The sequence below is a fragment of the Melospiza georgiana genome, chromosome 1, assembly GCF_028018845.1.
Source record: "Melospiza georgiana isolate bMelGeo1 chromosome 1, bMelGeo1.pri, whole genome shotgun sequence".
In the NCBI taxonomy this organism is placed as follows: domain Eukaryota; kingdom Metazoa; phylum Chordata; class Aves; order Passeriformes; family Passerellidae; genus Melospiza; species Melospiza georgiana.
The window spans coordinates 741,734-769,651 of record NC_080430.1 but is presented as its reverse complement, the minus strand read 5'-3'; the positions used below and the strand labels follow the sequence as shown (position 1 = coordinate 769,651).

The following is a 27,918-nucleotide window of genomic DNA, read 5'->3' as shown; positions in this document are numbered from 1 at the left end:
CGGGTTAGAACGGCTGTTTCCTTTCAAATGCTTCTGCTTTGGTCTGGGGTGAAAATGAGGGGGTTTAAAAGCCTTTTAGGCCAGGATGAAGTAGATTATGGCCATTATTCCCTTTAAAGGGAAAAAAAAAAAAAACAGGAGAAGAAAGAGAACTGTACTTCTGATAATGTTCTTTACTAAACCTGTGTTAAATTTCCTATTTATAACTTTCATTCAAATAAGAAAACCAACTTTGTTTTGGGGTGTTTTATCTGTCATGCCAAGCATAAATACACCGTAGGGATTCTTGGAAACAGTAACAAGGATTTTCTATAAATTCAGATCAGATGTGTGAGGACTGAAGGTCAGAATTTACACACAAAGTTGGTTTAGAGCTGCACTTCCATGATCCTGGTGGATCCCTGCCAAGCCAGGATATTCTGGGATCCTGTGGACATGAACTGTCCCTGTCAATGACTTCCTGGGCATGCAATTAATAGCCTGCAATTATCATTCCAATTATTCACTTTTGCTTTCAATAAGACAAAATTACGTCAATAGCAAAAAAAAACCAACCAAACAAACAAACAAACAAAAAAGGCTTCAAATAAAATAAACCCACGCCATTTTCTGGCCACATCTCTGGATGTGACACCTTGTCCGTGGTTCCTTCCCCATGGACACACGGACACCAACCTGCCCTGGCTGCCAGGCCCACACCCGGACTTTTCCAAGGATGAAATCAATAAAAACAGAGCAAACTGACTTGGCAAAATTGAAACCCCACGTGTGCTGTGGTGAATCCTGGAGGGCAATGTCCCTGGTGTGATAAATCACTGCAGGGAACAAAGTCAGGGAGCTCTCCTGTGGTCCTGGGGGCAGATGCCCAAGGCTGGAGCTTGGCACAGGGCAGCCTGTGCCCCCTTTCATGGGCACCATCCCAGCCTGGCTCAAACTGCCCCAAGCCAAGGGGATTTGGGATGAGTTGGTGAGCCCAGCATTGCTCCAGGAGGAAAGAGCCAATGCCTGGATCCTGCAATGCCCCAGGCCAGGCTGGACACTGGGACAGTGGGAGGTGTCCCTGCCATGGCAGGGGTGGCACTGGATGGTCCTTACATTCCCTTCACACCCAAATGGGTAAACACAATATAAAGTTGATGGAAATGGTCTTTTCTGCTGAAGAACAAAGAAATAAAAAATTAGAACCCTCTGGGGATGAGGTTCCAAGATGAACACTGAGATCCCCTTGGATAAGCCCGGCTGCTGGTGTGATCCTGTCTGCAGAGCCCAGCTGGGCTGGGAGCCTCACTGGAACCAGTCAGAGCCAGACTGGGGGCACAGGGCATGGAGGGAGAAGAATAAAGGGTCTGCTGAACCTGGCACCAGGATCCCGACCTGGGAATCACTTTTAGCACGTCCAGCAGCCTGGGGGACATCCCAGGGTTTGCTCCTGCACATCCTGGTCCCAAATAAGAAGAAGAAGTGTCCAGCTGTGTCAGCTGCTGCAGCCCCCAGGGAAGCACAGAGATGCAGGACCACCATGGACAGGGGCACTGGAACATTCCAAATGTGTTTTGTCTGATGACAGGAGAGATGTGGGAGCTGTGAGGACACTGGATTCGGTATGAAATGGCCCAGGATGACACAGGACAGGCAGTGGCACAGCTGGGATGAGCATCCACGGCAGCCTGGAGCCTCACACCCAGCAAACTCCAGAGACCCGGGTGGCACAAGAAGCACTAAAAGTTTGTTAGGAACAGACTCAGGCAAAGAGTGGAACCAGGCACTGGCAGCACAGAAACTGTCAGATCAAATCCCCAAGGATGGGAAGGAACTGGGCCTTTGTGGGGGCTCCTCCATCCACTGGAAAACACGAGGGAAAACCCCATTCCCGGGAGAGACACAGGGAAATCCCAGCAGCTGTGATCACTGGCTGCTGGGGTGCTCCAGCGGTGTGGGAAGGGGCAGAGCCCCGGCTGCTTTGTGAGGAGAACAAAGGACACAGAGAGAAATCCTGCTGCCTGCACGGCCCAGGATCCCTGCCCGGCTCGGGCACAGCCAGCACGCCCCTGCAGCACAGATTTGGTTTTATTTTGGATATTTGTGCCAAGGGCAGCGGATGGGGGCAGGAACCCCCGGCTGGGGCAGCCCGCGGGCTCTCAGCGGCGCAGAGGGCAGGGAGGGAAGGGCTGCAGGTGGCACCGGGCTCCGGACAGCCCCGGGCCACACGGGCACCGGCAGCCACAGCTCCCGCGGCCGCGGGGCAGAGCGGGCCCGGCGGCGGCAGCGGGGCGAGCCACGGGCGGGCACGGAGGGGCAGAGGCGGCGGGAGAGCGGCTCGGTGCGGGCGGAGCGGAGCCTGCCCGGGCAGCGATGGAGCTCCGGGGATGCCGCGCTCCCGGGGCCGCTTCCCGGGCTCTCCCCGCCGCCCGCTCGGCCAGGGCCCGCGGGGAGCGGTGCCCTGAGCCCCCCCGAGCACCCCGAGGCCTCCCGAGCATCCCCGGCCCCGGCGGTGCCGCCGAGCATCCCCGGTGCCGCCGAGCATCCCCGCCCGCGCCGCCCCGCCCGCACAGGCCGCGGCCCCGCACGGCCCTCCCCGCCTCGCCCCGCGCTGCTCGCCGCCATCCCCCGCTCCTGCCCCTCCTCCCGCCGCCGTCCCGCCCCCGCGGCCCCCCCGGTTCGCCCCAGGGGTCGCGGTCCGACCCCCGCCCGCCCGGCACCGACCTCCGCACCGCGACTGCCGCCGCCGGGCCGCCCCTCGGGACTACAGCTCCCGGCAGCCCCCGCGCGCGCTTCCGGCGCGGCGCGCGCTTCACTTCCGGCCCTTCCCCGGAAGTGAGGCTGCCCCCGCCTTCCCTCCGGCCAGCGGCGCCACAGAGCGAAGCCCGGCGTGGGCGCTGGGCGGGGCCTGTCCCCATGGCAACGGCAGAGCCAAAGGGGGGCGCGGCCTGTGGGGGCGCTGTAGCCTCGGCCCCGCCGTGGGACCGTTCGGGTTCCGGCCCTGATCCTTGTCCAAGCCCTGATCCCGATCCTGCTCCCGGTGTCGATCCTGGGACCCGGCTAGGCCCGACCCCGATCCCGACCGGGGAGCTGCCCAGAGCAGCTGTGGCTACCCCTGGATCCCTGGGAGTGTCCCAGGCCAGGCTGGACGTTGTTGCTGGGAGCACCCCGGGGCAGTGGGAGGTGTCCCTGCCGTGGCAAGGGTGGAATGGGATGAGATTTTATGGCTCTCCCAACCCGAACCCTTCTGGAATTCTTGGCCGGACTCACTTTTCTGCCTTTTCAGAGTGGCAGCTCTGAAATTCTGGAGTTCAGATTTCTGGATGTTTGGTGGGTTTGTTATTCCCTGTATCTCCAGAGGTTTCCTTTCCTGCAGGTGTTTATTTCTGTTTGGAGTGTTCAGGGACAAGGGAACATTTACAAACTACAGTAATGCAAGGGGTGGTTTCATACCGGGGATTGTGATTTTAATAACAGACTTTTGACACTCTATTTGATAATGTTTGAACTAAAATGTGTTGTATTTTTAAATTATATACACTCTTTAAAAAAATTCTCTGTTATGTTCAACTCACAAATAAAACATTAGTAGACACTCAAAACTAAGTAGTTTCTATACGGGAAATTTGGGGGAAATTGCTTCCTAATGACCCATTCCGTGGGTGTAGGTGCGATTATGGAAAGGTAAAGGCACCCAGCGGTGAGGACTCGGTGCAGACACTTGCAGGTAATTATGGCAGCACCCAATTTATTCCCTAATTGCACTGGGCTCTGAGCGGCGGGGGCGGGAGCAGTCCCGGGCGGTACCGAGGGCGCGGACGGTGTGTTCGGGGTACGGAGGACACGGACGGTGTGTTTGGAACAATCCCGGCCGGTACCGAGAGGACGGACGGCGCGTTCAGGACCCGGAGCGATCCCGGGCGATCCCGAGGGCACGGACGGTGCGTTCGCGGTCCGGAGCCACCGGGGTCCCTCAGCGGGAGCGCCTCGGGCGAGGACGCCCCGGGGCAGGGGCGGGGCCAGGAGGGGCGGGGCTTCACATGAGCGGCGTGCGCGTTCCCGCTGGCCTTCCCGATCACATCCACAAGCACGTTCACGTTCCCGTTCGTGTTCCTGTTGTCATCCCCGAGCACACTCGCGATCGCGTGCGCGTTCCCATTCCGACCCTCGAGCTCGTTCCCGTTCGCGTTCCCGTTCCGGTCCCGGGCGCGCTCCCGTGGTGGGCGGGGCGCGGGCCGGGGCGCGGCGCATGCGCGGCGCGGGGCGCGCGGGGACAATGGCGGCGGCGGCGCTGGCGGCGGGCGGAGGCCCCGGGAGCGGCCCCGCGGCGGCTCCGGCGGGCGGGCCCGGCCCCGCGCTGGCCGCGGCGCGCCGCAAGGACGGCGGCCCCGCCGGCAAGTTCTGGGAGAGCCCCGACACCGTGTCCCAGCTCGACTCGGTCCGCGTGTGGCTGGGGAAGCACTACAAGAAGGTGCGGCCCGGCGGGGGCGGCGGGCACCGGGCGGGCGGGGGACGGGACGGGGGGGGCCGCAGGTTTCCGCCGCTCTTTGTGACCCGCGGCCTCGGCGCTGCGGCGGGCGCGGGGCCGGGCCGGGGGCAGCCCCGGGCACGTTTCCGCTCCCTCCGTGCCCGCGGCCGCGTTTGGGGCAGCCCCGGTGGCCCCGGGACGTTCCCGCTGCCCGCGGGGGCCCGGCCGGTGCCCGCCCGCCCCGAGCAGGGACTTTCCTGTCCGGGCAGGTCCCGGCCCCGCTGGGTTTCGCTCCAGCCGCGGCCCGGCGGCGTCGGGAGCGCTGGGAAAGGGAGGACAAGGAGGAAAATCCCCCGGAGCCGCGTTCAGGCCCCCGTTCGGCCCCGCGTGTTGCCCCGAGCGCGCCCGCGGCAGCGCCGCTGCTGCCCTTGGGCTCCTCTTCCTCCCCGCACGCTTCGCTCCCCTCGGCTGCCTCGCTTTCTTTATGTGTTTTGGTTTTTCCCCATGTGCCGATTTTATAACTTCATTTCGGTACGGTGAGGAATGCCCCGGTGTAACTTTGCAACGGCTCCGCCCGGCGCTGCAGCGGAGCTGGAGGAGCTTTGCTGGGCCCGGAGCGGTACCGGGGATGCTGCACGGCCCCAGCTGCACAATCTCCGCGTGCCCCCGGTTCCGGGGCCGGCCCGGTGTCCGTCACCCGCGGACGCAGGAGCTTTTCTGGGCCCGGAGCGGTACCGGGGATGCTGCACGGCCCCAGCTGCAGAATCTCCGTGTGCCCCCGGTTCCGGGGCCGGCCCGGTGTCCGTCACCCACGGAGCAGCACCGGCTGTTGGCCGGGCCCTTTGTGTGGCGGAGGATCTGAGACCGGCAATCTGACCCGGCAATCTGAGCCGGGCGCTGCGGGGTGAAGGCAGCTGGGGCTCGGCTGTGTTTTTGTTTTTCCAGTCCTTCCAGCTCGGATCGGGGCGTGGGGAGCGCTCTGAAGCAGCAGCTCGGGCTCTTTGTGTTGACAGGGCGATGGAACAGAATGTCTGTGCAGTTTGGCTCGTTCCGCTTGCGGGGCTGTCCCACGCCCTGCAGGAGCTGTGGTTTTCCCTTTCCCGGGATTCCGGGGAATCGCTGCTCTGAGCCGGGCCCAGGTGCCCTGCTGAGCACAGAAAGTGTTTGTGTGGCTCTGAACCCTGCCAGGCTGGGCAGGGGAGTGTGGTGCAGCAATGGGAGCCAAGGGAGAAAAATCCCCTCCTTTCAAATTGCTTATAAAATTATTGCTATTATTACTATTATTATATTATAAAAATTATGTTATATTATAGAAATTATTATATTATGGAAATGATATTATTATATTATAGAAATTATTATGTTAGAAATTGTTGTAAAAATAGATATTTATTTCTTGTGGCTCTGGAAGGTAATTAGAGTTGGGCTAAGGAGACTCTGTAGGGCAAGTGAGTTTTGGAATGTTTGCTGTAACAATCCTTTTAAAAAATGAAAAGTGATTTTGGCTTGAGGAAACAAGAAAGTTGATACCAATGCTTAGAGATAGAGCCTTGACACTGCAGAGGGAAGGCTGGTTGCCTTTTGGATGTGCTGTAAATGGACTCTGGTTCATCTTGTTCTGTTCTCATCCTGCTGTGGGTGCGTGGCTCCTTCCAGAGAGGTGCATGGTGATTTTAACTGGCCTTTGTCCAGTATATGCTCTTAAAAATAGATGTTGGTGCATCTCAGTGGGGAAGCTGTCAGCAGCAGTTGGTGTGTCCAGCTCCAGGGACACTGGGGACCAGCTGGAGAGAATCCCAGAGCAGCACTGAGCTCAGCTGGGATCCAGAGGTCCTGAAGGACAGGGAGAGTTGGGGCACTGCATTTATAGAGCTGCTCATTTTGTCCCTAGATTAGACAAGACTTTAGTATTGAAGAGTTTTCTGTGTCTCCCGAGTACAACAGCTGGTGGAGAGCTCTCTGTGCCTCTAGAAAACAGCAGATGTTGGGGAGCTCTGTGTGTCTCCAATGTACAACTAAGAGCAAAAGAGGTTTCAGTAGTAGTGTGGAAGACTCACACTGCACCTTGAAAAACTCACTGAGAGGCACCAAGCACAATGACCGAAAATGTAATTATTGATATTGTGCTGAGCTGATTTGTTCCAGGCTCCCTCCTGCTCCCAGTTTGTGTGTGTGATGTCTGAAAGTTGGTTTGTGTTGTTCCTGAGCATCAGGGGATGCAGGAGGTGCCCAGCTCCTTCCCAAGCAGTGTGGGTGCAGTGGGGATGTTGGAGCCTTGCTTCCCTGGGAGCTGGGAATGGGTTTGGGGTCCTGGGGCTTCTGACAGACTGTAACAGAACAAACTCACAGGATCCCGGAATGGTGCAGGTGGGAAGGGACCTCAAAGCCCATCCCATTCCACCCCTGCCGTGGCAGGGACACCTCCCACTGTCCCAGGCTGCTCCCAGCCCTGTCCGTGACACATCCAGGCATCCAGGGGCAGCCACAGCTGCTCTGGGCACCTGTGCCAGGGCTTCCCACCCTCACAGGAACAATTCCCAATTCCCAATCTCCCATCCAGCCCTGCCCTCTGGCAGTGGAAGCCATTCCCTGTGCCCTGTCCCTCCATCCCTTGTTCAGAGCAATTTGGGCAGACTGTAATGGGCACCTGGATGTCACCATAGTTACTTGGAAATTCACACTTCAGAGGTAAACTGGGCAGTTCTCTTTTTGTTATATTAATGCACATTTACCTATAACATTGTGCATTGTTTAGGCAGTTCCTTTCTCAGTAAGCCACATACCTCATGTGGGGACAGTTGTGCCATCAGCGTGCCAGGCTGGCACCACCTGCTGTCCCCAGGGCTGCCCTGGCAGTGTCCCTGGGGTTGGATCCAGGGAGGGTCTGTGTGCAGCTCTGCTGTGTTCTCCCCTTTGGAGGGGAGCAGGGGTCTGTCTCTGTCTCCCCTTTGGAGGGGAGCAGGGGTCTGTCTCTGTCTCCCCTTTGGGAAGGAGCAGGGGTTTGTCTCTGTCTCCCCTTTGGGAAGGAGCAGGGGTTTGTTTGACCAGACCAAAGCCTTTCAGTGTGGGTTTCCCGTGGCTCCTGTGTGGCTGCAGTGCCCTTTGTGTGGGGAAGGTGTGTGCACAGCAGAGCTGAAGGGGTGTCTGAGGTCAGTGCCCACATCAAAGCCAGCCTGGATGTGTCCCCCACCGGTGACAAATGCTCCCAGGGCAGCTGCAGTGCAGCTCTGGCTGCAGAGATTCCCTCTGCTGCTGCTCACACTCTGCTTCCCGAGCACACATTTTCTGCTTAAACATAGGGGGTGGCTTTGTGTTTCTAATTATTGTGGAAAGGTTGGAAAACTCTGCTGTGTCCATGGGGCTTGGCAATTCAGCAGGAGAGAAAAATCCTCTTATGGAACAGGGCATCATTCTGTCCTCTGGAATTCACTGCTTAGAAACCTTTATTTGCTGCAGGATCATTTTTTGTGGACGTGAGGGGAGAACCTGGAGATGTGTTAGACTTGATGCCTCTGTGGTCCCTCAAACCCCTGTGGACTGATTGGGAAATTGTCTGCTGTGTTTTACTGCTTAAAAACCCATTTGTGCTGCTCATTAGGATGCAGAAATGATGGAGGGGAGTCTTGGGCTTCTTTTTGAAGGGTTTTCCCCCTTATTGTTCAGGGAACCTCAGGCAAGGTAATGGGCTCCTCATTAAAAGGATCTGCAGGATAGTGGCAGTGCAAGGCAGGATGAGAAGGTGTTGTCTTCCTTTATTGCTTCCAGCTGTCAGTGCCTCCTGCAAGAGGTAAAAATGGGAGCAGCAGGAAAAGGAATGACTGCCTGGAAAAGTTCACCCGTCTAAGAATAGGCTGTGCAAGGTGCATTCTCATGTAATTTTCCTTCTGAAGGAAAATATCTGAAAAAAAATATATATTTTGTCAGTACAAGGATGCCACTTCTTCTGGATTTGTTTTTTGAAGGAGGTTCTTAGAATCACAGACTGGTTTGGGTTGGAAGGGACCTTAAAGCCCACCCAGTGCCACCCCTGCCATGCAGGGACACCTCCCACTGTCCCAGGTGCTCCCAACCCTGTCCAGCCTGGCCTTGGGCACTGCCAGGGATGCAGGGGCAGCCCCAGCTGCTCTGGGAATTCTATTCCAGGGCCTGCCCACCCTCCCAGGCAGGAATTCCTTCCCAAGATCCCACCCAGCCCTGCCCCCTGGCAATGGGAAGCCGTTCCCCCTTGTCCAAAGTCCTGTGCAGAGCCCGGGGCTGGACTCAGTGATCTCTGTGGATCCCTTCCAACTCAGGATATTCTGTGATTTTGATGTAATTAAAACATGAGTTCCTGGGGGAGGGAAGAGGGCAAATTGAAATGCAGCTTTGAAATGTTAGCCTTCAGTCCTTTCCAGGCTCGTGTTTCTGGTTCAGGATTTATACCAGGACAGGACACTGGGGAGCCTCAGGGGAATTTGTGTCCTTTGAGCTGGGAAGATTTAATTTCTCAGCTATGTGCCTGCTCCTGAGAAAGTGCTGGGGGAATTCACATCTCAGGGTGGTCAGACACTGACATTGTAATTGTTTCCATTCGCTTTGTGGTGCCTTTGGCTTTGCAGCTGATGCTTTGCAAAGCTCAGTGAGGTTTGTCTGGTATTTGGCACCACAGCTTTAAAACTTTGAGGGTCTGGGTCTCAAACTCATTTTTTAAGGGGTTTTAGCAGAATCTGATTTGAGAGAAGAGGAAAAGCTGAGAGTTACCCAGCTGAGAGGCTGGGGCAGCTCAAATTGCTCCATGTTCTACCTGGAAAAGTGATGTTTGTTCTCCTCTTGGCTGTCACCTGGCACAGCAAGGAGGTGACATCCAGTGAGTGAATACTGAATATCAGGGGTGACAAAAACTCAGCACTATGGGAGGGGTTTAATGCTTCATGCTGTGATTTTACATTCACAATGTAAATGTAATTTTATTGAACCTTGGGAGCTGCTCAGGCTATCCCAAAACATCACAAGTGCCTTTGTGTGGCTCAGCTTTTCCCTCTGTGCAGGACATCCTATTTATACCAAGGGCTGCTCTGAGGATTAACTGGGAGTTGATTAGAGCAGGAGGCTCTGTGTGTGTGTGGGCAGCACGAGCCTGGTCCTTTATTAGGGGCTGAGTGGTTAATCCTTGTCTGGAGCCAGCTGGGAGCTCAGCCTCAGGTGAGTGCTGGATGCTCAGCCTAAAGCTGGAATATGGTTCTGCTGGGTGCTCCTCCTGTGCAACCCCCCTGCAGCCCTTCCCAAGGATCCCAAAATGCTCCAGCTCTGCATTCCTGTCCCCACAAACTGTGTCTCTTGTCTTGCAGTACGTTCAGGCAGATGCTCCTACCAATAAAACCTTGGCTGGGCTGGTGGTGCAGCTGCTGCAATTCCAGGAAGATGCCTTTGGAAAACATGTCACCAATCCTGCCTTCACAAAGCTTCCTGTGAGTACTGTGTTGTGTTCTGCTGGGGCTCTCGCTGCTGCCACAGCTCTGTGTGTGCTCTGGGGACGTGTCCAGGGCACTGGGACATCCCTGCCCCAGCCCAAACTCCTCCTGTGCACCCTCTGCAGGGGCTGGAGTAGCACACCCCTCCTTAGTGCACAATTGCACTGTAATACAGCTTCTTTCTATGTTTGAAATGATTTCTGGAATGCTGTGGGAACATTTCCATTTCTGCTAAAACTCAGTGTAGTTCATCAGTTTTAAGTCAAATCTGGACTGGTGCATCCTAAACTGAGTGAGTAAAATGCACTTTCCAGGGCAAACAAGCTGCCGTGAGGTGTTTTGGTGATTAAACTCCAGACGTGTGAGGTTGCCAGGGCTGAGAAATGCCCTTGCCGTGTTCTGCAGCAGCAGCAGGCAGTGTCCTGCTGGCCTAGGGTGGCTCTCAGTCCCCTGGGATCCAGGGAGCCAAACAGCATCAGCATTGTGGGGATGCTGCTCCCCAAGGGCAGCCTGGAGCCCTGCCCTCACCCAGGGCTCCTGTCCTGGGCAGTGTGAGCCCCACAGAGCTGGGAGGAGGGCAGGGTGCCAGCCTGGAGCCCTGCCCACACCTAGATCCTGTCCTGGCCAGTGTGAGCCCCACAGAGCTGGGAGGAGGGCAGGGTGCCAGCCTGGAGCCCTGCCCACACCTAGATCCTGTCCTGGGCAGTGTGAGCCCCAGAGGAGGGCAGGGTGCCAGCCTGGTGCCAGCTGGGTGCTTTGGGGGGGTCTGGGCCAGGACAGTGCCCCGATCCTGTCAGGGTGTGCTCAGCTTTGGCACAGATGTGTGCTGGCACTGGGGCTGTGCCTCTGGGGCTCTTTGGGGTGGGAGCACAAAGCTGGGACCGTTTCCAGCCAGTGAGGAGGCTGGAGCCCATGGAAGCTGAATTTGGCCTGGAAACTTGGCAGAGCTCCTGTGGCTGTGGTGCACGTGCCAGGACAGTCCTTGTTCTGTTCTGTGCTGCTGTGCCCAGGTGTTTGCCCCTGTAACCTCTCCATGAGGGTGGGGTGTGCACACTCCTTCACTTGTGGGGTGAATCCCAGAACAGTTCCCAGATGAATTTTAGAAGGAATGCTTCCCTTTGAGAGTGCTGAGGCCCTGGCACAGGTGCCCAGAGCAGCTGTGTTGCCCCTGGATCCCTGGCAGTGCCCCAGGGCAGGCTGGACACTGGGGCACCCTGGGACAGTGGGAGGTGTCCCTGCCACAGCACAGGGGGTACTGGCTGAACCTTAAGCTCTCTCCAACCCAAATAATTTTGGGATTTTGTGGCTCTCCTGGCGCTTTGGAGAGCACCCAGGAGCACCCCAAGGTGCCATTGGGATCTCACCACCTCTCCTGGTGCCTCAGTGCTGGTGGGAAGCTTCAGGGACAGGGGGAGCTTTGCAGAGCTTTATTTGGATGTGGCAGCACAAACCATAAACCTGCCCACATTCCTCAAGTGCATAAACCACTGGAGTGCTCCTGAGCCTTAAATCAATTTGTCTTATCTTAAAAATGGGCCATAAACATTGCAGTGGCATCATAAAGATGTTGTTCCTGTGTTTGTTCTCACTGCTTCAAAGCTCTAATCTGGCCAAATTTGCTCAGGTTCATTTACAGCCCGTGGATCTCAGTTGCTTCCAGCAGGACTCAGCTCCTCAGTGCATCCTCAGCAGTTGCTGCTCTTTGAGGGTCTGTCATACTCCCAACATTCAGCCCTGGTGGTAACCAGAGCCTGGCCTTTGAGCACCTCCCCACATTCTGCTTTGTGCCTTGTACAGGTTTTTTATATTTACTGGGAAGCACAGTAGTAGTAGTAATAATAATAATATTATTAAATAATAATAATAATAATAATAATAATGAAGGGCAGAAATGAGCTGGGTTTGGTGTTTTAGGGCAGGTGTGCAGCTCCTGACACCCAGCTTTCCCTGGGGATGGATGGATGGATGGATGGATGGATGGATGGATGGATGGATGGATGGAGTGTGGGATAGCTGAGCTCTGCTTCAGCTGCTCATTCCTCATGATCTGGTTTGATGCTCTCACACAGATGAAGAGCTGCTTCCCTGACAGCTACAATGTGAGGTTTAATTTGCTATGAAATGGGTGTTCAAAGAGTGCTTTGGATTTTTACAGCTCTGCTTGGAGCTTTCAGATACATCAAATTCCTGCAAACACAAAGAATTCTGCCTAATCCAAATACATTTAATCTTCAGGAAACATTCTGAAAGGAAAACCTCAAACTCCAGAAGTGTTTCATTTGAAAATTAACTTTTCATTTGATATGTTCTATGTCTAAAACTCAGCTAACCCTTGTATTTGTTTAAAATAATTGCATAAAAGTCAATGTCACCGTTTTTCCTTGTTTTCTGGGTTCCAGGCAAAGTGCTTCATGGATTTCAAAGCTGGAGGTACATTATGTCACATTCTTGGTGCTGCTTACAAATATAAGAATGAACAGGGCTGGTAAGTTTTTATTTGTGTTTTATTTTATTTATACACCTTTTGCATGAAACCAAGCACATGAATTGCTTGTGCAAACTACCTAAAGTTTAATCCTTCCTGGAGACTGGGGCAGGCAAGGCAGTGGAGATGGGAAGAGGGAACTTTTTCCTGTTTTGCTGATGGTAGCTTTTTTAAGAGACACCCCCACACTTCTAAATTTAAAGAGGAGTTGGCCAAGTTTAAGGTTTTGGGTCTGTAGTTGGAGTTAATTACAAGTTTGAGGCTCCTTTTTTATTTCCTTGCTGTCTGACTGAGAAAACGAACCAGGATCAGTCTCACATCTGTGAAACATAAATCTTTGTTGCTGTATTGATTATTTGGTTTAGTTATGACTGGGAAAGCATGAGGCACTACAGATCCTAGTAAATGCTCAGCTCTCCATTGCTCCAGAAGTGTAAGCACTTGGAAACTGCCCCTGGAGCTGTTTGTACCGGGATGAAAATATCCCTGTGACATCCCAGGAGTGGTTTAACCTGGGTGTTTTTAAGTTACAATCCTCTTCCCAAGGGAACAGCAGCATGGGAACATAAAATCCTGGAGTGGTTTGGGCTGGAAGGGCCCCTAAAATCATCCAGTGCCACCCCTGCCATGGCAGGGACACCTTCCACTGTCCCAGGCTGCTCCAAGCCCCAGTGTCCAATTGAAATCACTACTTTTGGCCTTGAAATCACTATTTTTGAGAACACTGGGCAAAAAAAATGAGAATGAAAAGTCAATAAATGTAGACAATTAAAAAAATTAAGCAGAGATTGTTCCTGTCCACAAATTTCAATAGTTTGGATGTGATGTTTCCAATCTAGCAGCATTCCTGGAATTGACTGAGTTGTTTTTACACACAAGAGCCATTTAAAAGGCAAAACAAAGTTGTTTGAGGATGGTTGGTTGTTTTTAGGAATTATTTGTATTCATATCTGCTCTGTCTGAGGTGGATTTATCAGGAATAACCCACTCTCAGGGGCTTTCCTATTCCAATCCTACTAGCACCTGGGACAGGCACCTCTCTGCAGTGTGGTTTGTCAGCAGTGTCCTGCTGCCTCTTTGCCTTAACACACAGGAATGAAATGGTTCCAGCTTCAGGACCATTTGAATGGAATGAACGTCCCTTATTTTCAATAAGCAAACGTGGTTTGCAGCCAGCTGGCCAGCCCAGCAGGGCTCTGGAGCTGCCTCCTCCCCTGTCCCTGCCTTGCTGCTGCCCAGGATTAGGTGGGTAGTGCCTGCTGTGTGTGCATGTGGGCAGTAATCCTGCACTTAACTCTGAGCTCAGCCCTAGAGCCTGGAATGTGTCCCCACTGACTCTGCCAAGTGATCTGTGCTGCTTGCCTGCCCTGTGCTCGGTTTGATTTTTGTTTTGGTCTGCATTGTCGCTCCTGCTTAACCTGTTTGTGACTGATCTGTCTTATAGGAGAAGTCCCCTTCCTCGCCACAATAGGTATGTCTGGGAGCTGGACATACAGCCCTGGCCCAGCCTGGCCAGGGAGCCTCTGAGCTGGGCCCAGGAACAGTTAGTGCCGTTGTGTCCTCATGGGCAGCTGAACCAGTGCTGTTACTCACTGTCCATGTCCTTCTCTGCCTGTCTGGAGCAGGCAGGGAGCTGGGGCGTGCAGCATTCCATGGATGCACAGTGCAGGTGTAGAGCTAAAAATGGCAACGTTCTGCTCGTGCCCTGGTGTCTCTGTGCCACAGGTACCAAGAGGTCTGTGGGTGTTTATGTGGCATTTGTCTCCCACAGAGCCATTCTGGGTGTTTTGGATACAAATCATGGCTGAATACTGGAGAAGGGGCTCAGTCTTGACTCAAAATCCTTTGTATTAGAGGTGTAAAATACCTTATTAACAGTGACCTGACAGTCTTGATGTCTGGCCATGCTTTTGCAAGTCAGGGTGAACTTCCCAAAGCACACAACAAGGTCATAAATTCCTCTCTAAAAGGCTGGTTCCAATAAATGTGCCAGGATCTTACATTTGATTTGTTTGCCATGTTCTCAGGGTGAAGGGTAATTTCTTTAGGACAGAAACCATCCCCCTGACAGTGTTGGTGGAGCTGCCCAGCATCCTAGGTGCTCCCACAGAACCCCCTGCCTGGGCTCCTCCCTCCTGAAAATCCCAGGAGCCCCTGGAGGAGATCCTGGAGGTCCCAGTGGGGTGTCATGTTTGCTTTAGTGGGGTCACAGGCCTTGGGGCTGAAAGCCTTGGGGCTGAGCTTTGCTTTCCTGAGCCTTCTCTGAGCCTGTGTGCCCTGGAGAAAGGGATTTGTGCTGGGACAGGGCTGTGTTTGTGGGGATCTGCCCTTGGCTGGGAAGGGCTGGTGTGAGCTGGGGGTGACTGCAGCCTCGGTGCCTCGTGGGGAGGGTGTGCCAGCCTCCACTGTCCTGGGTGTGCAGGGCTTGGGGTTACACACCTGCCACTGCCCTGGGTGTGCAGGGCTTGGGGTTACACACCTGCCGCTGCCCTGGGTGTGCAGGGCTTGGGGTTACACACCTGCCACTGCCCTGGGTGTGCAGGGTTTGGGTCTCACACCTGGCACTGCCCTGGGTGTGCAGGGTTTGGGGTCTCACACCTGCCACTGCCCTGGGTGTGCAGGACTTGGGGTTACACACCTGCCACTGCCCTGGGTGTGCAGGGCTTGGGATTCACACCTGCCACTGCCCTGGGTGTGCAGGGTTTGGGTCTCACCCCTCCCACTGCCCTGGGTGTGCAAGGCTTGGGATTACACACCTGCCACTGCCCTGGGTGTGCAGGGCTTGGGATTCACACCTGCCACTGCCCTGGGTGTGCAGGGCTTGGGATTACACACCTGCCACTGCCCTGGGTGTGCAGGGCTTGGGATTACACACCTGCCACTGCCCTGGGTGTGCAGGGTTTGGGGTTACACACCTGCCACTGCCCTGGGTGTGCAGGGCTTGTGTTTTACACCTGCCACTGCCCTGGGTGTGCAGGGCTTGGGATTCACACCTGCCACTGCCCTGGGTGTGCAGGGTTTGGGATTCACACCTGCCACTGCCCTGGGTGTGCAGGGCTTGGGTCTCACACCTGCCACTGCCCTGGGTGTGCAGGGTTTGGGTCTCACACCTGGCGCTGCCCTGGGTGTGCGGGGCTTTGGCACCTCCTGGAGCTTTGGGACAGGCTGGATCCTGATTCAGCACCTCCTAAGAGCTCCTAAGGCTGGATGCTGAGGGTTCAGCACCTGCTGGAGCTCTGGGACAGGCTGGATCCTGAGGGCTCAGCCCCAGCTGGGCTGTGGCACTCCCTGCAGCTGCTGGGGCTGCTTTGGGGCTGGGGCTGCTTTGGGGCTGGGGCTGCTTTGGGGCTGGGGTTGTTCAGGCTCTGGGGTCACCACCCCAATCCCTCATTTGGGTTGGCCCATCTGTGAGTTCCAGACATGTTCAGGGCACAGCACAGGGAATCTGGGGGCTCCCCTGCTGCTTCCCAGGAGGATTTTTCAGGTGTTGTGTCCTCCCCCATTTCTGATGGACGGATCTCCATTGGCATTGCAATAATTGTGCTGATTTGTCTGTGGAATAACAAAATTAGAGCACCAGGGTCCAGTAAAGGTGGTGATACAATGCTGCCCTGGGTTATTAGCTGCCTGTGCCCTGGAGGGTGGTTTGTTCTCACACCAGGCACAGGAATTGCTGCTTCTCTGGACTGCAGGACTGCTGGATGGGGCAGCCAGAAGTAAGAGAACCATGAGGGCTCATCCATGAATTCTCTCATCTGATGTTGAAATCCATGGTGGTTGTGTGTTCAGTTACCCCCTGTGACTGTGGTGGAATGCACGGCCCTGCTGCAGGGTCTGGTGGACACTGTCAACCTTCCTTTTTCTCCCTGCACATCTCACAAATCAGCTGCATTTCTCGATGTGGTTCATGGTGGTTTTCTTGCCACTGAGGGTGCCAAGCGCAGCAGAAATAGTTGTGGCTGTGCTGGAGTGTCCTGGCACCCCTGCCACGATCCAGAGTTTGTGTGGAGCAGGGAAGGTTCTGGACTGCTGGCAGCTGGGGGCGTGCAGTTAATATTTGTGAATCATTTCCCTCGACAGGAGGAGGTTTGACCTGCAGAATCCCTCGCGGATGGACCGCAACGTGGAGATGTTCATGACCATTGAGAAAACACTGGTGCAGGCAAGGAGAGACCCAGCCTGGGGCAGGAGGAACCCAGCCCAGGGCAGGAGGAACCACTCCCAGGGCAGGAGGAACCCAGCCCAGGGCAGGAACCACTCCCTGGGCACTCAGGGCAGGACTTCACCCTGGCCCTCTATAGCAATGGGGGACCCTCCCCTCCCTCTCCCACCCGGCTCAGCCACAATTCCACATTTTCACTTGAAAAATGCAGAATATTTCCACTGGCCTTTTATGGATATGCAGAGGTTTTTATATTATTTATTTATGTGAGGAAAACCTCTTCTAAGGAAAGAGCAAACACCCCAGGTGTCCCCATGTCCCTGTGGAGGTGACACCCCTGGGGCTCAGTAACCTCTCCTGTACCCATTCCAGGGCTGACTTCCAGTTTGATCTAAACTGGCCTTTTTCAGGTTAGGATCCATTTTACTCTCACTTTGTCAAACCAGTTATCTGTACCCTTAAGCAGGTCTGTGGAGTCTCATTTGAAGTTTAGTTTTTTTAACTGCTGCATGGCAATGATGTGTGATTTTTTTTTTTTCAAACTGTGAAGCCAAGTTCAGTGTATGATGTATTCAAAACATAACTTTCGGGTGTCCATTAGCAAAGCAGAACACAACAATATTCCCACTACAAAAACCCCTTGCCCACGTTTCAGTGCATGATAAAAACCTGGGCAGGGCTTTGTTGGGGGGCTGTGAGAAGGGAATGTCCCTGTCCCAGGGTTCCTGGAGCTGGGATCACTGACCTGTCACCCCCTGCTCTGGGTTCCACTGGAGTTCTAACACTGGGGACTTTATAGGAATATTCTGATTTTTGCCACAGATCACCCCCTAATTCCTTGTTCCACCTCCTCTTCTCTCCCAGAACAACTGTCTGAGCAGACCAACCATCTACCTCATTCCTGACATGGAGCTGAAGCTGGCCAACAAGCTGAAGGACATTGTCAAGCGTCACCAGGTGAGTGTCACACAGCACAGCTGCACCCAGCCCTGCCTGAGCGCACAGCAGCAGCAGCACAGCTCCCTTGGGGAATGGGGGAATGGTTTTTACCCTGCCATGGAGGCTGAGCCCTGGCTGTGCTCTAAAAGCACTCCTGGACCTGCTGCCAGGTGGCTCTGGGTGAGCTGGGGCAGCCCCAGCTGGTTTATTGCTCAGCACAGGTTTGTCCAAACTGGGTCTGAAGCAGGGAGTGAGGCAGCTGTTCCAGATGTGTGGGACAGCAGAAGGAAGCTGACATGGTTGTTGGTTTGTGCTTTGCTTCACTCTGATTGCTGGTGCTGAGCAGAGCCCAGGCAGCCTCAGGGAACCCTCCCTCATAATTCCAGAATGACTTGAGCAAGATTAATGGCTTCATCCTTAAAAACATAAACAGTCTTCTCACTTGTCTGCAGAGACATACCCTGGAACGTGACCTCTGCATGGTCTGGTGGCTTTTGAGTCAGGACAAGTCACAGCTGTAGCCAGAGTTTCTTTTCCAGATTTAATGTATTTCCTGTGTTGTGATTATGAACCATTGTCTCAGCCTCACTTGGGCAGATTTTCACAAGTTGCTCTTAATTATTTGGCTGATTCAGGATGGGTGTTATTGCTTAAATTAGAGTGAATGAGTCAATTTTCCTTTCATAAAGGAAGTCTGTAGTGAGCTTCACACTGTATCCATGAGTGATTTAAGGGATTTTTAAAGCAGCTTTGTCTCTGCAGGGATGTGAGGAGATGAAAACAGAAATTGTCTCTAATTCTGCTTTTTGGGCTTTCCTTTGCTCTGCCTCTGAATTCTCATTTTGTCACTGGCTTTGCTTCCTCATATCTTGGTTATCTTCATTTTTTAACCCCTTGCTGTCATCTCCCTGCTACCCCAACCCAGTGCCTGTGGCTCCCTGCTGTCCCAAGTCCTCCCTGCTCCAATTTTTGTTATTTTCCAGCTCCCTCCAGAGCTGCCCTGTCCTTTCCTGAGCTGTGGGAGCTCTTGCCCTTCAGCCCCTGATCCCAGAATGTCCCACATCCCACCCCACAGTGCTGTTCTGTTCCTGCTGCTGCCATCCAGGGATGGGGTCTGCAGCTCGTTGTGCTGTTGAATCAATCCCTTACACGTTGATGGGATGTAAGTTTTGAGCACCATCTGCCTTTTGGGGTGATGTGCTGAGGGGTTTCTCATGCAGTTTCTCCTGTGTTTCCCACAGGGAACAGTCACTGAAGAAAAATCCAAGGCCACCCACCACGTGTATCCAAGTCCTACCTCAGTGGATGATGGTGAGGTTCAGCTGTTCAGTGGGAATGCTCTTGTAATGAGTGCCATGAGAAGTGTGGAAGTGTTCACCAGGACTGGTCCCAGCCTGCTCCTGAGGGACATTGCTGCATTGTGGATAATGTGCCTGGGGAGCTTTAGGCTGGATATTGGGGGAGTTCCTCCCAGCCTTGGAGGAATTTCAGAGCTCTGTGGCACTTGGGGACACAGGGCAGTGCTGAAAATGGCTGCACTCTGATCTTGGAGGGCTTTTCCAGCCTCAGCAGTTCCCTGATTCTGAGCTCCTGGCCCTCCAGGGATTCTGTAGGGAATGCTGGTACAACCCTTGTGTGTGGGGGGCAAGGAGAGCTCCTCCATGAGCCTTGGCTGTGTTACAGTTCACTCTGCCTGCATCAAGTGCAAGGTCCAAAAAGAGCAACTTCACTGCTGCCTCTTTCTGCAAATAGCCAAAACTATTTCTTCCCTTTTCATCTTAAATAAATTTAATTACCTGGGAGGTCATTGTCCTCAAGCCCAAGTTGTACAGACATAAAGAAATCCCTTCCCCACATTCCCTGGCCTGTGCTGGCCACTAGATGGAAGTGCTCCCTGCAGTTTGCAGGGATCAGGGATGGTTTGTGTCTGTCCCTGTGGCAGCAGCAGGCTCAGCCTTCTGTGTGTCTCAGGCTCTGAGCCCCAGGTCCCACAGCCCAAAATTCCAGCAGGCATTGGAGATGCAGGTTCACATCCTTGGGGTTTCTCCTGTGGTGCTTCTCTGGGCTCTGTGCTCAGGGTTTGGGTTGCAGGGTTTGGTACTTGAGAGCTGCAGAGATGGATGGGGTGTTGGGAATTGGGAATTGTTCCCTGGCTAGAGGGTGGGCAGGCCCTGGCACAGGTGCCCAGAGCAGCTGTGGCTGCCCCTGGATCCCTGGCAGTGCCCAAGGCCAGGCTGGACAGGGCTTGGAGCACCTGGGACAGTGGGAGGTGTCTCTGGGACAGTGGGAGGTGTCCCTGCCATGGCAGGGGGGGTTGGGATGAGCTTTAAGGTCCCTTCCCAGACCCCCTTTAGCAGAAGGTTTTGCAGTAACTTCCCTCTGACTCACTGTGGAAAGTGAATTATTGAGCTTCTCCCTCCACATCTGACCTGGATCTCGTTCCCTTTGCAGATGAGTGGTTGAGACCTGTGATGAAAAAGGACAAGCAGGTGCTGGTACATTGGGGCTTTTTTCCAGACAGGTAAAGATGGCTGGGGGGAAGCAGACCCTGAGTTTTAACTGTTTGTTGATGGAAAAGTCTTTATCCCAATGTGCAAAGCTTGAAAGGAATTAACCATTGATGTAAAACTGCAGTATCCACACCCATCTGTGGCACTGGCAGGTGGGTGAGGCTGGCAAAAGAATTCTTCTGAAGATTCACAAGGAACTGGTTGGAAAATTATTTTAAAGCTGGAATGAGCCTTTCCTTAAATTTTAAAGGGAGAACTTTTAAAGGGAGAACCTGGCTGTGCTCTGACAAAGAGATTTACTTTAAGGGTTGTCTTCAGTCAGGTGCAAATGACTGTTAAAGCATCCTTTGAGGAGCCTGCCCTGTGCTCTTGGAACATGTTGAAATTCAATGTGTGTGCTGATAGAAACTTCACTGTATTTGCAATAACTGGTTTCTAAGCCCAGGCTATGGAAGATCAATCAAAGCATTGATAACCCAGTATTGACTTCTATTTAATTAACTTTTTCAGGCCACTGAAATCTATTCACACACCAAATTCCTAGGATCTGTCTCACATGGGGCTTTCAATGGAGGACAGCAAACAGTAATCACACTGAAAGTTTTTATTCATACAGATGAAGAGCCTTTCAATATTTCTATATTTCTATCAGTAGTCAGGCTTGTATTGGTGTTTTTAAACCAGGTACACACAAAACAGTGTAAAGCCAGGAATGCTTTGTGCACATCTTTCCTTGCACCTGACTCCTTCCTGTTCCTCAGCACCTGGTGTTGGTTACAAAGGACTGTGGCTTTTGCTGTTCCTCACTGCAGTCTGTTAATAAATAGACTTTTGAGGGAATAATGTGGAAGAGTGAATATAAATAACGAGAGGTTTCTAGGGCAGGGTGCAGCTTCCTCCCTTCCAGGAATCCAACAGCTCTTGCTTTGAAATCACAAGAACAGGGAGAAGTGGATTAAGTTAATGGCAGGGTTTGGTTGGGTGACTCAGAGCTGCCTTTACCCCCTGCATCCCTCCGGACTTGCACTTGGAGCTGGAGTGGTTCACTGAGAGGATTTTAACTTTTAACGTGCATTGGATGCCCCGGGGCCCTCCCTGTGCCCTGTGCCTGGTGCTGTGGCACAAAGCAGGATTGTTCCCTGTGGGAATGAGGGCTGCACGTGCCAGGGCTGCTGGAAAACCATTCCTGGTGCCTGAGCTGCTCTCTCCTGACCCTCCCCAGCTACGACACCTGGGTCCATGCCAGCGAGATCGAGGCGGAAATCGAGGATGCTCCCATCCCTGAGAAACCCTGGAAGGTGAGTGTGCCTCAGGCCCTGGAAGGTGAGTGTGCCTCAGGCCCTGGAAGGTGAGTGTGCCTCAGGCCCTGGAGGGTGAGTGTGCCTCAGGCCCTGGAGGGTGTGTGAGTGTGCCTCAGGCCCTGGAGGGTGTGTGAGTGTGGCTCAGGCCCTGGAGGGTGAGTGAGTGTGCCTCAGGCCCCGGAGGGTGTGTGAGTGTGCCTCAGGCCCTGGAGGGTGTGTGAGTGTGCCTCAGGCCCTGGAGGGTTGTGTGAGTGTGCCTCAGGCCCTGGAGGGTGTGTGAGTGTGGCTCAGGCCCTGGAGGGTGTGTGAGTGTGCCTCAGGCCCTGGAGGGTGTGTGAGTGTGCCTCAGGCCCTGGAGGGTTGTGTGAGTGTGCCTCAGGCCCTGGAGGGTGTGTGAGTGTGGCTCGGGCCCTGGAGGGTGTGTGAGTGTGGCTCAGGCCCTGGAGGGTGTGTGAGTGTGCCTCAGGCCCTGGAGGGTGTGTGAGTGTGCCTCAGGCCCTGGAGGGTGTGTGAGTGTGCTTCAGGCCCTGGAGGGTGTGTGAGTGTGCCTCAGGCCCTGGAGGGTGTGTGTGTGTGGCTCAGGCCCTGGAGGGTGAGTGTGGCTCAGGCCCTGGAGGGTGTGTGAGTGTGGCTCAGGCCCCGGAGGGTGTGTGAGTGTGCCTCAGGCCCTGGAGGGTGAGTGAGTGTGCCTCAGGCCCCGGAGGGTGAGTGAGTGTGCCTCAGGCCCCGGAAGGTGTGTGAGTGTGGTTCAGGCCCTGGAGGGTGAGTGAGTGTGCCTCAGGCCCTGGAGGGTGAGTGAGTGTGCCTCAGGCCCTGGAGGGTGAGTGAGTGTGCCTCAGGCCCCGGAGGGTGTGTGTGTGGCTCAGGCCCTGGAGGGTGTGTGAGTGTGGCTCAGGCCCTGGAGGGTGTGTGAGTGTGGCTCAGGCCCTGGAGGGTGTGTGAGTGTGGCTCAGGCCCTGGAGGGTGTGTGAGTGTGGCTCAGGCCCCGGAGGGTGTGTGAGTGTGCTTCAGGCCCTGGAGGGTGTGTGAGTGTGCCTCAGGCCCTGGAGGGTGTGTGTGTGTGGCTCAGGCCCTGGAGGGTGAGTGTGGCTCAGGCCCTGGAGGGTGTGTGAGTGTGGCTCAGGCCCCGGAGGGTGTGTGAGTGTGCCTCAGGCCCTGGAGGGTGTGTGAGTGTGCCTCAGGCCCTGGAGGGTGTGTGAGTGTGCCTCAGGCCCCGGAGGGTGAGTGAGTGTGCCTCAGGCCCCGGAGGGTGAGTGAGTGTGCCTCAGGCCCCGGAAGGTGTGTGAGTGTGGTTCAGGCCCTGGAGGGTGAGTGAGTGTGCCTCAGGCCCTGGAGGGTGAGTGAGTGTGCCTCAGGCCCTGGAGGGTGAGTGAGTGTGCCTCAGGCCCCGGAGGGTGTGTGTGTGGCTCAGGCCCTGGAGGGTGTGTGAGTGTGGCTCAGGCCCTGGAGGGTGTGTGAGTGTGGCTCAGGCCCTGGAGGGTGAGTGAGTGTGGCTCAGGCCCTGGAGGGTGTGTGTGTCTCCCTCAGGCCCTGGAGGGTGTGTGAGTGTGGCTCAGGCCCTGGAGGGTGAGTGAGTGTGGCTCAGGCCCTGGAGGGTGTGTGTGTCTCCCTCAGGCCCTGGAGGGTGTGTGAGTGTGCCTCAGGCCCTGGAGGGTGAGTGAGTGTGGCTCATTCCTTCCCAGGATCCCTGTGCTGGGGCAGTTGTTTTGGCCCTGCTCTGGTTGTTCTGCACTCACTGTGTTACCCTGGCCATGTTCTGTGTGTGCTCCTGGAGTCTCAGCAGCCCAGGCTGAAAGGACTTTGCAGTCTGTTCCAGCACCTGTAACTCACTGGAAAACAGGATTTTGGGGTATAAACCTTACTAGGAATAGTCAGAATTGTGTGAAGTATTAATAAATCAGTAATAAATTACTGTAAAGCACCAGAAGGTTTCTCAGCTGTGTAAACCAAACTCTCTGAAGGTGGATGTTATAATCCTGACAGTTAGCTTTGTCCCTCCAGGGAGTGGCCAACTCTTGCTCACATTTGGTGTTTGTGGCACACCTGCCAAGGGGCTGTGTGTATTTAGGAGGTTTTGATGGCAGTTTTCAGCATGCAAAGAGCACTGGTAACCCAGAGCTGCTGACCCAGCTCTCAGAACTGACCTCCCACTCCTGGAGGACTGAAAATGGTTGAGTCCTGGGACTGTTGAGGTCTGGGTCCTGTTCATCCTTTGTGGTGCTGCCCTGTGCCACTGCCAGGAGTGTGTGTGACACCAGAGGGGTTGGGACACTGCAGGAGTGTGTGTGAAACCAGAGGGGTTGGGACACTCCAGGAATGTGTGTGACACCAGAGGGGTTGGGACACTCCAGGACTGTGTGTGAAACCAGAGGGATTGGGACATTCAGGCCTGGTGAAGCTCCAGGAATGTCCCTAACCCTGGGAGGTCTCCCATGGAGCTGTTTCTCCCCAAAGCATCAGCCTGTCCCTGTCTCCTGTGTGCAGGTTCATGCCAAGTGGATTCTGGACACGGATGTGTTCAATGAGTGGATGAATGAGGAGGATTATGAGGTGGATGAGAACAGGAAATCCGTCAGCTTCCGCCAGAGGATCTCCATGAAGAATGAGGAGGTGAGGGGGGACAGCAGTGTACTTTAGCTCTGCATGCACAGAGCTGGAGAAGGGAGGGATCAGGGAGAGCTCAGAGCCCCTGGCAGGGCCTGGAGGGGCTCCAGGAGAGCTGGAGAGGGACTGGGGACAAGGATGGAGGGACAGGACACAGGGAATGGCTCCCACTGCCCGAGGGCAGGGATGGATGGGAGATTGGGAATTGGGAATTCCTGGCTGGGAGGGTGGGCAGGCCCTGGCACAGGGTGCCCGGAGCAGCTGTGGCATCCTGTTTTGGGGTGGGTTAAGGAAGGGTGCAGCCTCCAGCCCTGCAGTGGGAGAATTTGGGGGTAACTCAAAGCTCTGCTCCCTCCCAGCCCGTGAGGAGCCCCGAGAGGAGGGACAGGAAAGCAGCAGCCAGCACAAGGAAGAGGAAACACTCCCCTTCTCCACCCCCCACTCCTGTGGAGTCCAGGAAAAAGACAGGGAAGAAAGGGTGAGTGTCTGCAAGTGTCCAGAGGCCTGGAAATTGAGGTGAAATGAAACGAGGGAGAGAAGAAATTCAGGAAATGCTTATGGGGAGTGCTCTGTGACCTGGAATTCTGGAATTATTTCTGGATAGGCTTGAGGGATTATTCCTGGGCAGTTTGTGCAATTCCTTATTCTGCCAATATTTTACCCAAATAAAAACCTAATTACTATTACTTAAATAGCAATTAGGAAGTTTTTAATAGTAATTAAAAACTTAATTACTAACTATGGGGTATTATTTGTGGGTATGGAGGAGAGCACTTCAAAGCTAAAAATTCAGATGTTGTTTATGGACCTGTGGGGCTCTATTGAGACAAAACTGGAACTTTATCAGGAATGAGCTGATAATCTGAATTCCTCCTCCCAAGTGTAAAGCCTGAGTTGGGGTCTGTGAGGAAACATGGGGCTGGTTCTGCCCCTGTTCCCAGAGTGGTTTCAGGAGGGTTTGAGCCCCTGTCCAGGAGCACCTGGCACAGCCCCTGTGTCTGCTCTGTTCCAGGCAAGCAGCTCTCTATGGCAAGAGGAGGGGGCAGAAGGAGGAGGATGAGCAGGAGGATCTCACCAAGGACATGGAGGATCCCACCCCAGTGCCCAACATAGAGGAAGTGGTACTTCCCAAAAATGGTAAAATGTGGGAACACTTGGGGCTCTTTGAATGTTAGAAATGAAACTGCATTAGAATTGTGTCTATATTTTGTCAAATCTTCGAATACTCCATGGCCATGGATCTCTGCCCATAAATTTATCTAGTCAGGCATGTAACAGCTGAAAAGGGCAGCTGTGTCACCTCCTTTTGGCCTTTTAAAATACAAAACTACGTTTATAAAAGACACTTTTAAAAATAGATCTGCAATGATCTGCTGAAATGTTTCCTTTCACTGGCTCATGTTGGGGGAAATGGAGTTTTCTGGAGCAAAGTATTTCCCTGCCAAGCCCCCAGAAGAAGGATGTTAAATGAGTGGAAAATGTGCTAGTGTCAAGTGCTTTTAGTCCTTTTCAGGGCAGTGTTGGTGTGGGCAGTAATAATTCTGGGAAAAAGAATTCCTTCAGCATCCCTGGCAGCAATAATTTGGGAGTCTCTCTGTTTGGGTGATGCTTGGATGTGCACTGGAGCCCTGCTGTGTGTCGGGCAGGGCTGTGAGGAGCTGGGAGTGCAGGGCAATGGGACAAACAGGCCCTTGTGCTGCTGTGACCTCCTGAACTGCAGGCAGGGCCCAGGAGCAGGGCCAGGCTGCAGCTCTGCTGCTCTGCTGCTCTCTCACCCCTCTGTTCTTGCAGTGAACCCAAAGAAGGACAGTGAGAACACGCCCGTCAAAGGAGGAACCGTGGCAGACCTGGGTAAAGCCCTCACCCTCAATCCTGCTTCCAGCCAATATTTTAGCATAGATCTTAAATCTTTCTAAATCTCTTCATTTAAAAAGCAATCTCTACTTCTGCTGTTTTGTTGAATTAATTCATATTTCATACAAATGCATGTTCCAGTGTACCAGCTCTTCACTGCAAGGCTGTTCCCTCATAGGCTACTGTTACTTTTATTTTTTTAACATGACATACAAGCTCTTTTCTAGCAGAATTATTTTTTTTTTACAGGGAATCAGGGTAAATCACAGGTTCCCTGAGCTTTGCTGAGCCTTGACATGAGATACAAACTTGTATCCCATATCTTATTAAGCAAAAGTCATCTAAGACACTGGGAAAGGAAGTAATTAATTGTGGATTCTGAAGTGTTAAGAAATTCTAATTATTCTTCCTGTATTCTTACCTGTTCCCTGGTCTGGGATAGGTAAAGGTGTAATTGCTTTAGTGATGTGGGATCCCCTTTGTTTCCCTCCTCCCTTCCCTTTCCTTCCCAAAGAAATTAAATGTCCTTTCCAGTTAAACAGTTGTGTTGCTGGAAAGGCTCCTGAGCATTTAAATGAGGTTATTGGTGTAATTATCAATGTTTTTACCTTTCAGATGAGCAGGATGAGGAGACAGTGGCGACTGGAGGAAAGGTAACAGCACCTGCTGCTTCCTGAATTTGATAACAACTGAGATTGTACAGTCCCAGATGGTTTGGGCTGGAAGGGACCTTGGAAAGCACCCAGTGCCAGCCCTGCCATGGCAGGGACACCTTCCCCTGTCCAGCCTGGCCTGGGACACTGCCAGGGACCAGGGACAGCCACAGCTGCTCTGGGATTTCCATCCTGGCCCCTCACCAGGAACAATTCCTCCAGTATCCAACCCTGCCCTCTTTCTCTTTGAAGTCGTTCCCTGTGTCCTGTCAATACCTTAGTCTGACCTTCAGTAACTTCACCTGAACTCATTTTCCAATGGTCTATGAGATTAAGATCAAATCAGTGACTGACAGGATGGAGGGTTTGTTATTATAGAGCTCTCCAGGTTCTGTGGATGACTTGGTATTTTTAAATCTGGTGTATCAGAAAGGAGAATGAGGAGACAGATGCTGAGTATTTTCCAAGAAGCATTTTTCAGAGAGAGGTTTTGCTTTGTTTTTTGGTTTTAGCACTAAATCTAAACCCTGCCTTGGTTCCCAGATCATTTCAGTAGAGCTGCAGGGGTAGTTTCTGTATTGAATTGCATTTGTGGCATGCCAGGCACTATTTTTAACAGATGTCAGATCCCTGAATGTGTTCAGAGTGATACCTTGTTGTCTTTGGGGGAGCTCAGATAAAGATCTGATCACAGATAACGATCCATTATTGATACCAGTGACTCCTCAGGCTCTGCCTGTGGCACTTGGCTATTTTTAATGCCACTCAATCAACACCTGAGGTGTTTTGTACAGTTCTTGTCACGTCCTGACCCTGTTTTGCTGCCTCCTCTGTGCCCTCCTCATCATCACTGGGGCTCAGCAGTTGGAACTTGAGTTGCAGAACAACAGCTGTTCACAGGAGGGTCAGTGGAGGGGGCCCAAAGCTGTCCCTGCTCCTCGTGGGGGTGTCACAGAATGTGGGCTGGGGGACCCTGTGCTGCTGTCCCTGCTCATGGGGGTCTCAGAGAATGTGAGCTGGGGGACCCTGTGCTGCTGTCCCTGCTCATGGGGGTGTCACAGAGTGTCTGTGGGACCCCTGTGCTGCTGTCCCTGCTCATGGGGGTGTCACAGAGTGTCTGTGGGACCCCTGTGCTGCTGTCCCTGCTCATGGGGGTGTCAGAGAATGTCTGTGGGACCCCTGTGCTGCTGTCCCTGCTCATGGGGGTGTCACAGAGTGTCTGTCGGCTCAGGGACCCCTGTCCCTCATCCTACTGTGTCCCCTGTGCCCCAGGAGGACGAGGACCCCAACAAGGGTGACCAGAGCCGCTCCCTGGACACAGGAGAGGACAATGTCACCGAGCAGACCAACCACATCATCATCCCCAGCTACGCCTCCTGGTTCGACTACAACTGGTGAGGGGCCCTGGGCCAGGGGGGTCCATGGGATGGTGGCTGGTGTCTGGATCCTGTTCCCCAGTGAGATCTCCTGTGGAAAGGCTGCTGGGGAGGCATTCAGGGAAAGCAGTCAACCA

General features: G+C 53.8%; 2 protein-coding genes across 2 annotated transcripts in view; one reads left to right on the top strand and one right to left on the bottom strand.

Annotated features, from left to right (window-relative positions):
• DHX30 (DExH-box helicase 30) overlaps positions 1-2,753 on the bottom strand; it is a 31,922-nt gene extending 29,169 nt beyond the window's left edge. Inside the window, exon 1 of the mRNA XM_058045302.1 lies at positions 2,704-2,753. The gene's annotated coding sequence lies outside the window, so the exon portion shown is untranslated. The remainder of the gene's footprint in view (positions 1-2,703) is intronic.
• Positions 2,754-4,204: 1,451 nt separating this feature from the next.
• SMARCC1 (SWI/SNF related, matrix associated, actin dependent regulator of chromatin subfamily c member 1) overlaps positions 4,205-27,918 on the top strand; it is a 69,441-nt gene continuing 45,727 nt past the window's right edge. Inside the window, exons 1-14 of the mRNA XM_058045665.1 lie at positions 4,205-4,450; positions 9,775-9,894; positions 12,297-12,382; positions 16,463-16,544; positions 17,409-17,501; positions 18,725-18,794; positions 19,935-20,004; positions 21,216-21,291; positions 23,779-23,904; positions 24,258-24,376; positions 24,911-25,035; positions 25,690-25,749; positions 26,368-26,405; positions 27,678-27,799. Coding sequence (XP_057901648.1) covers positions 4,229-4,450; positions 9,775-9,894; positions 12,297-12,382; positions 16,463-16,544; positions 17,409-17,501; positions 18,725-18,794; positions 19,935-20,004; positions 21,216-21,291; positions 23,779-23,904; positions 24,258-24,376; positions 24,911-25,035; positions 25,690-25,749; positions 26,368-26,405; positions 27,678-27,799 — 1,409 coding nt within the window. The 5' untranslated portion in view covers positions 4,205-4,228. The remainder of the gene's footprint in view (positions 4,451-9,774; positions 9,895-12,296; positions 12,383-16,462; positions 16,545-17,408; positions 17,502-18,724; positions 18,795-19,934; positions 20,005-21,215; positions 21,292-23,778; positions 23,905-24,257; positions 24,377-24,910; positions 25,036-25,689; positions 25,750-26,367; positions 26,406-27,677; positions 27,800-27,918) is intronic.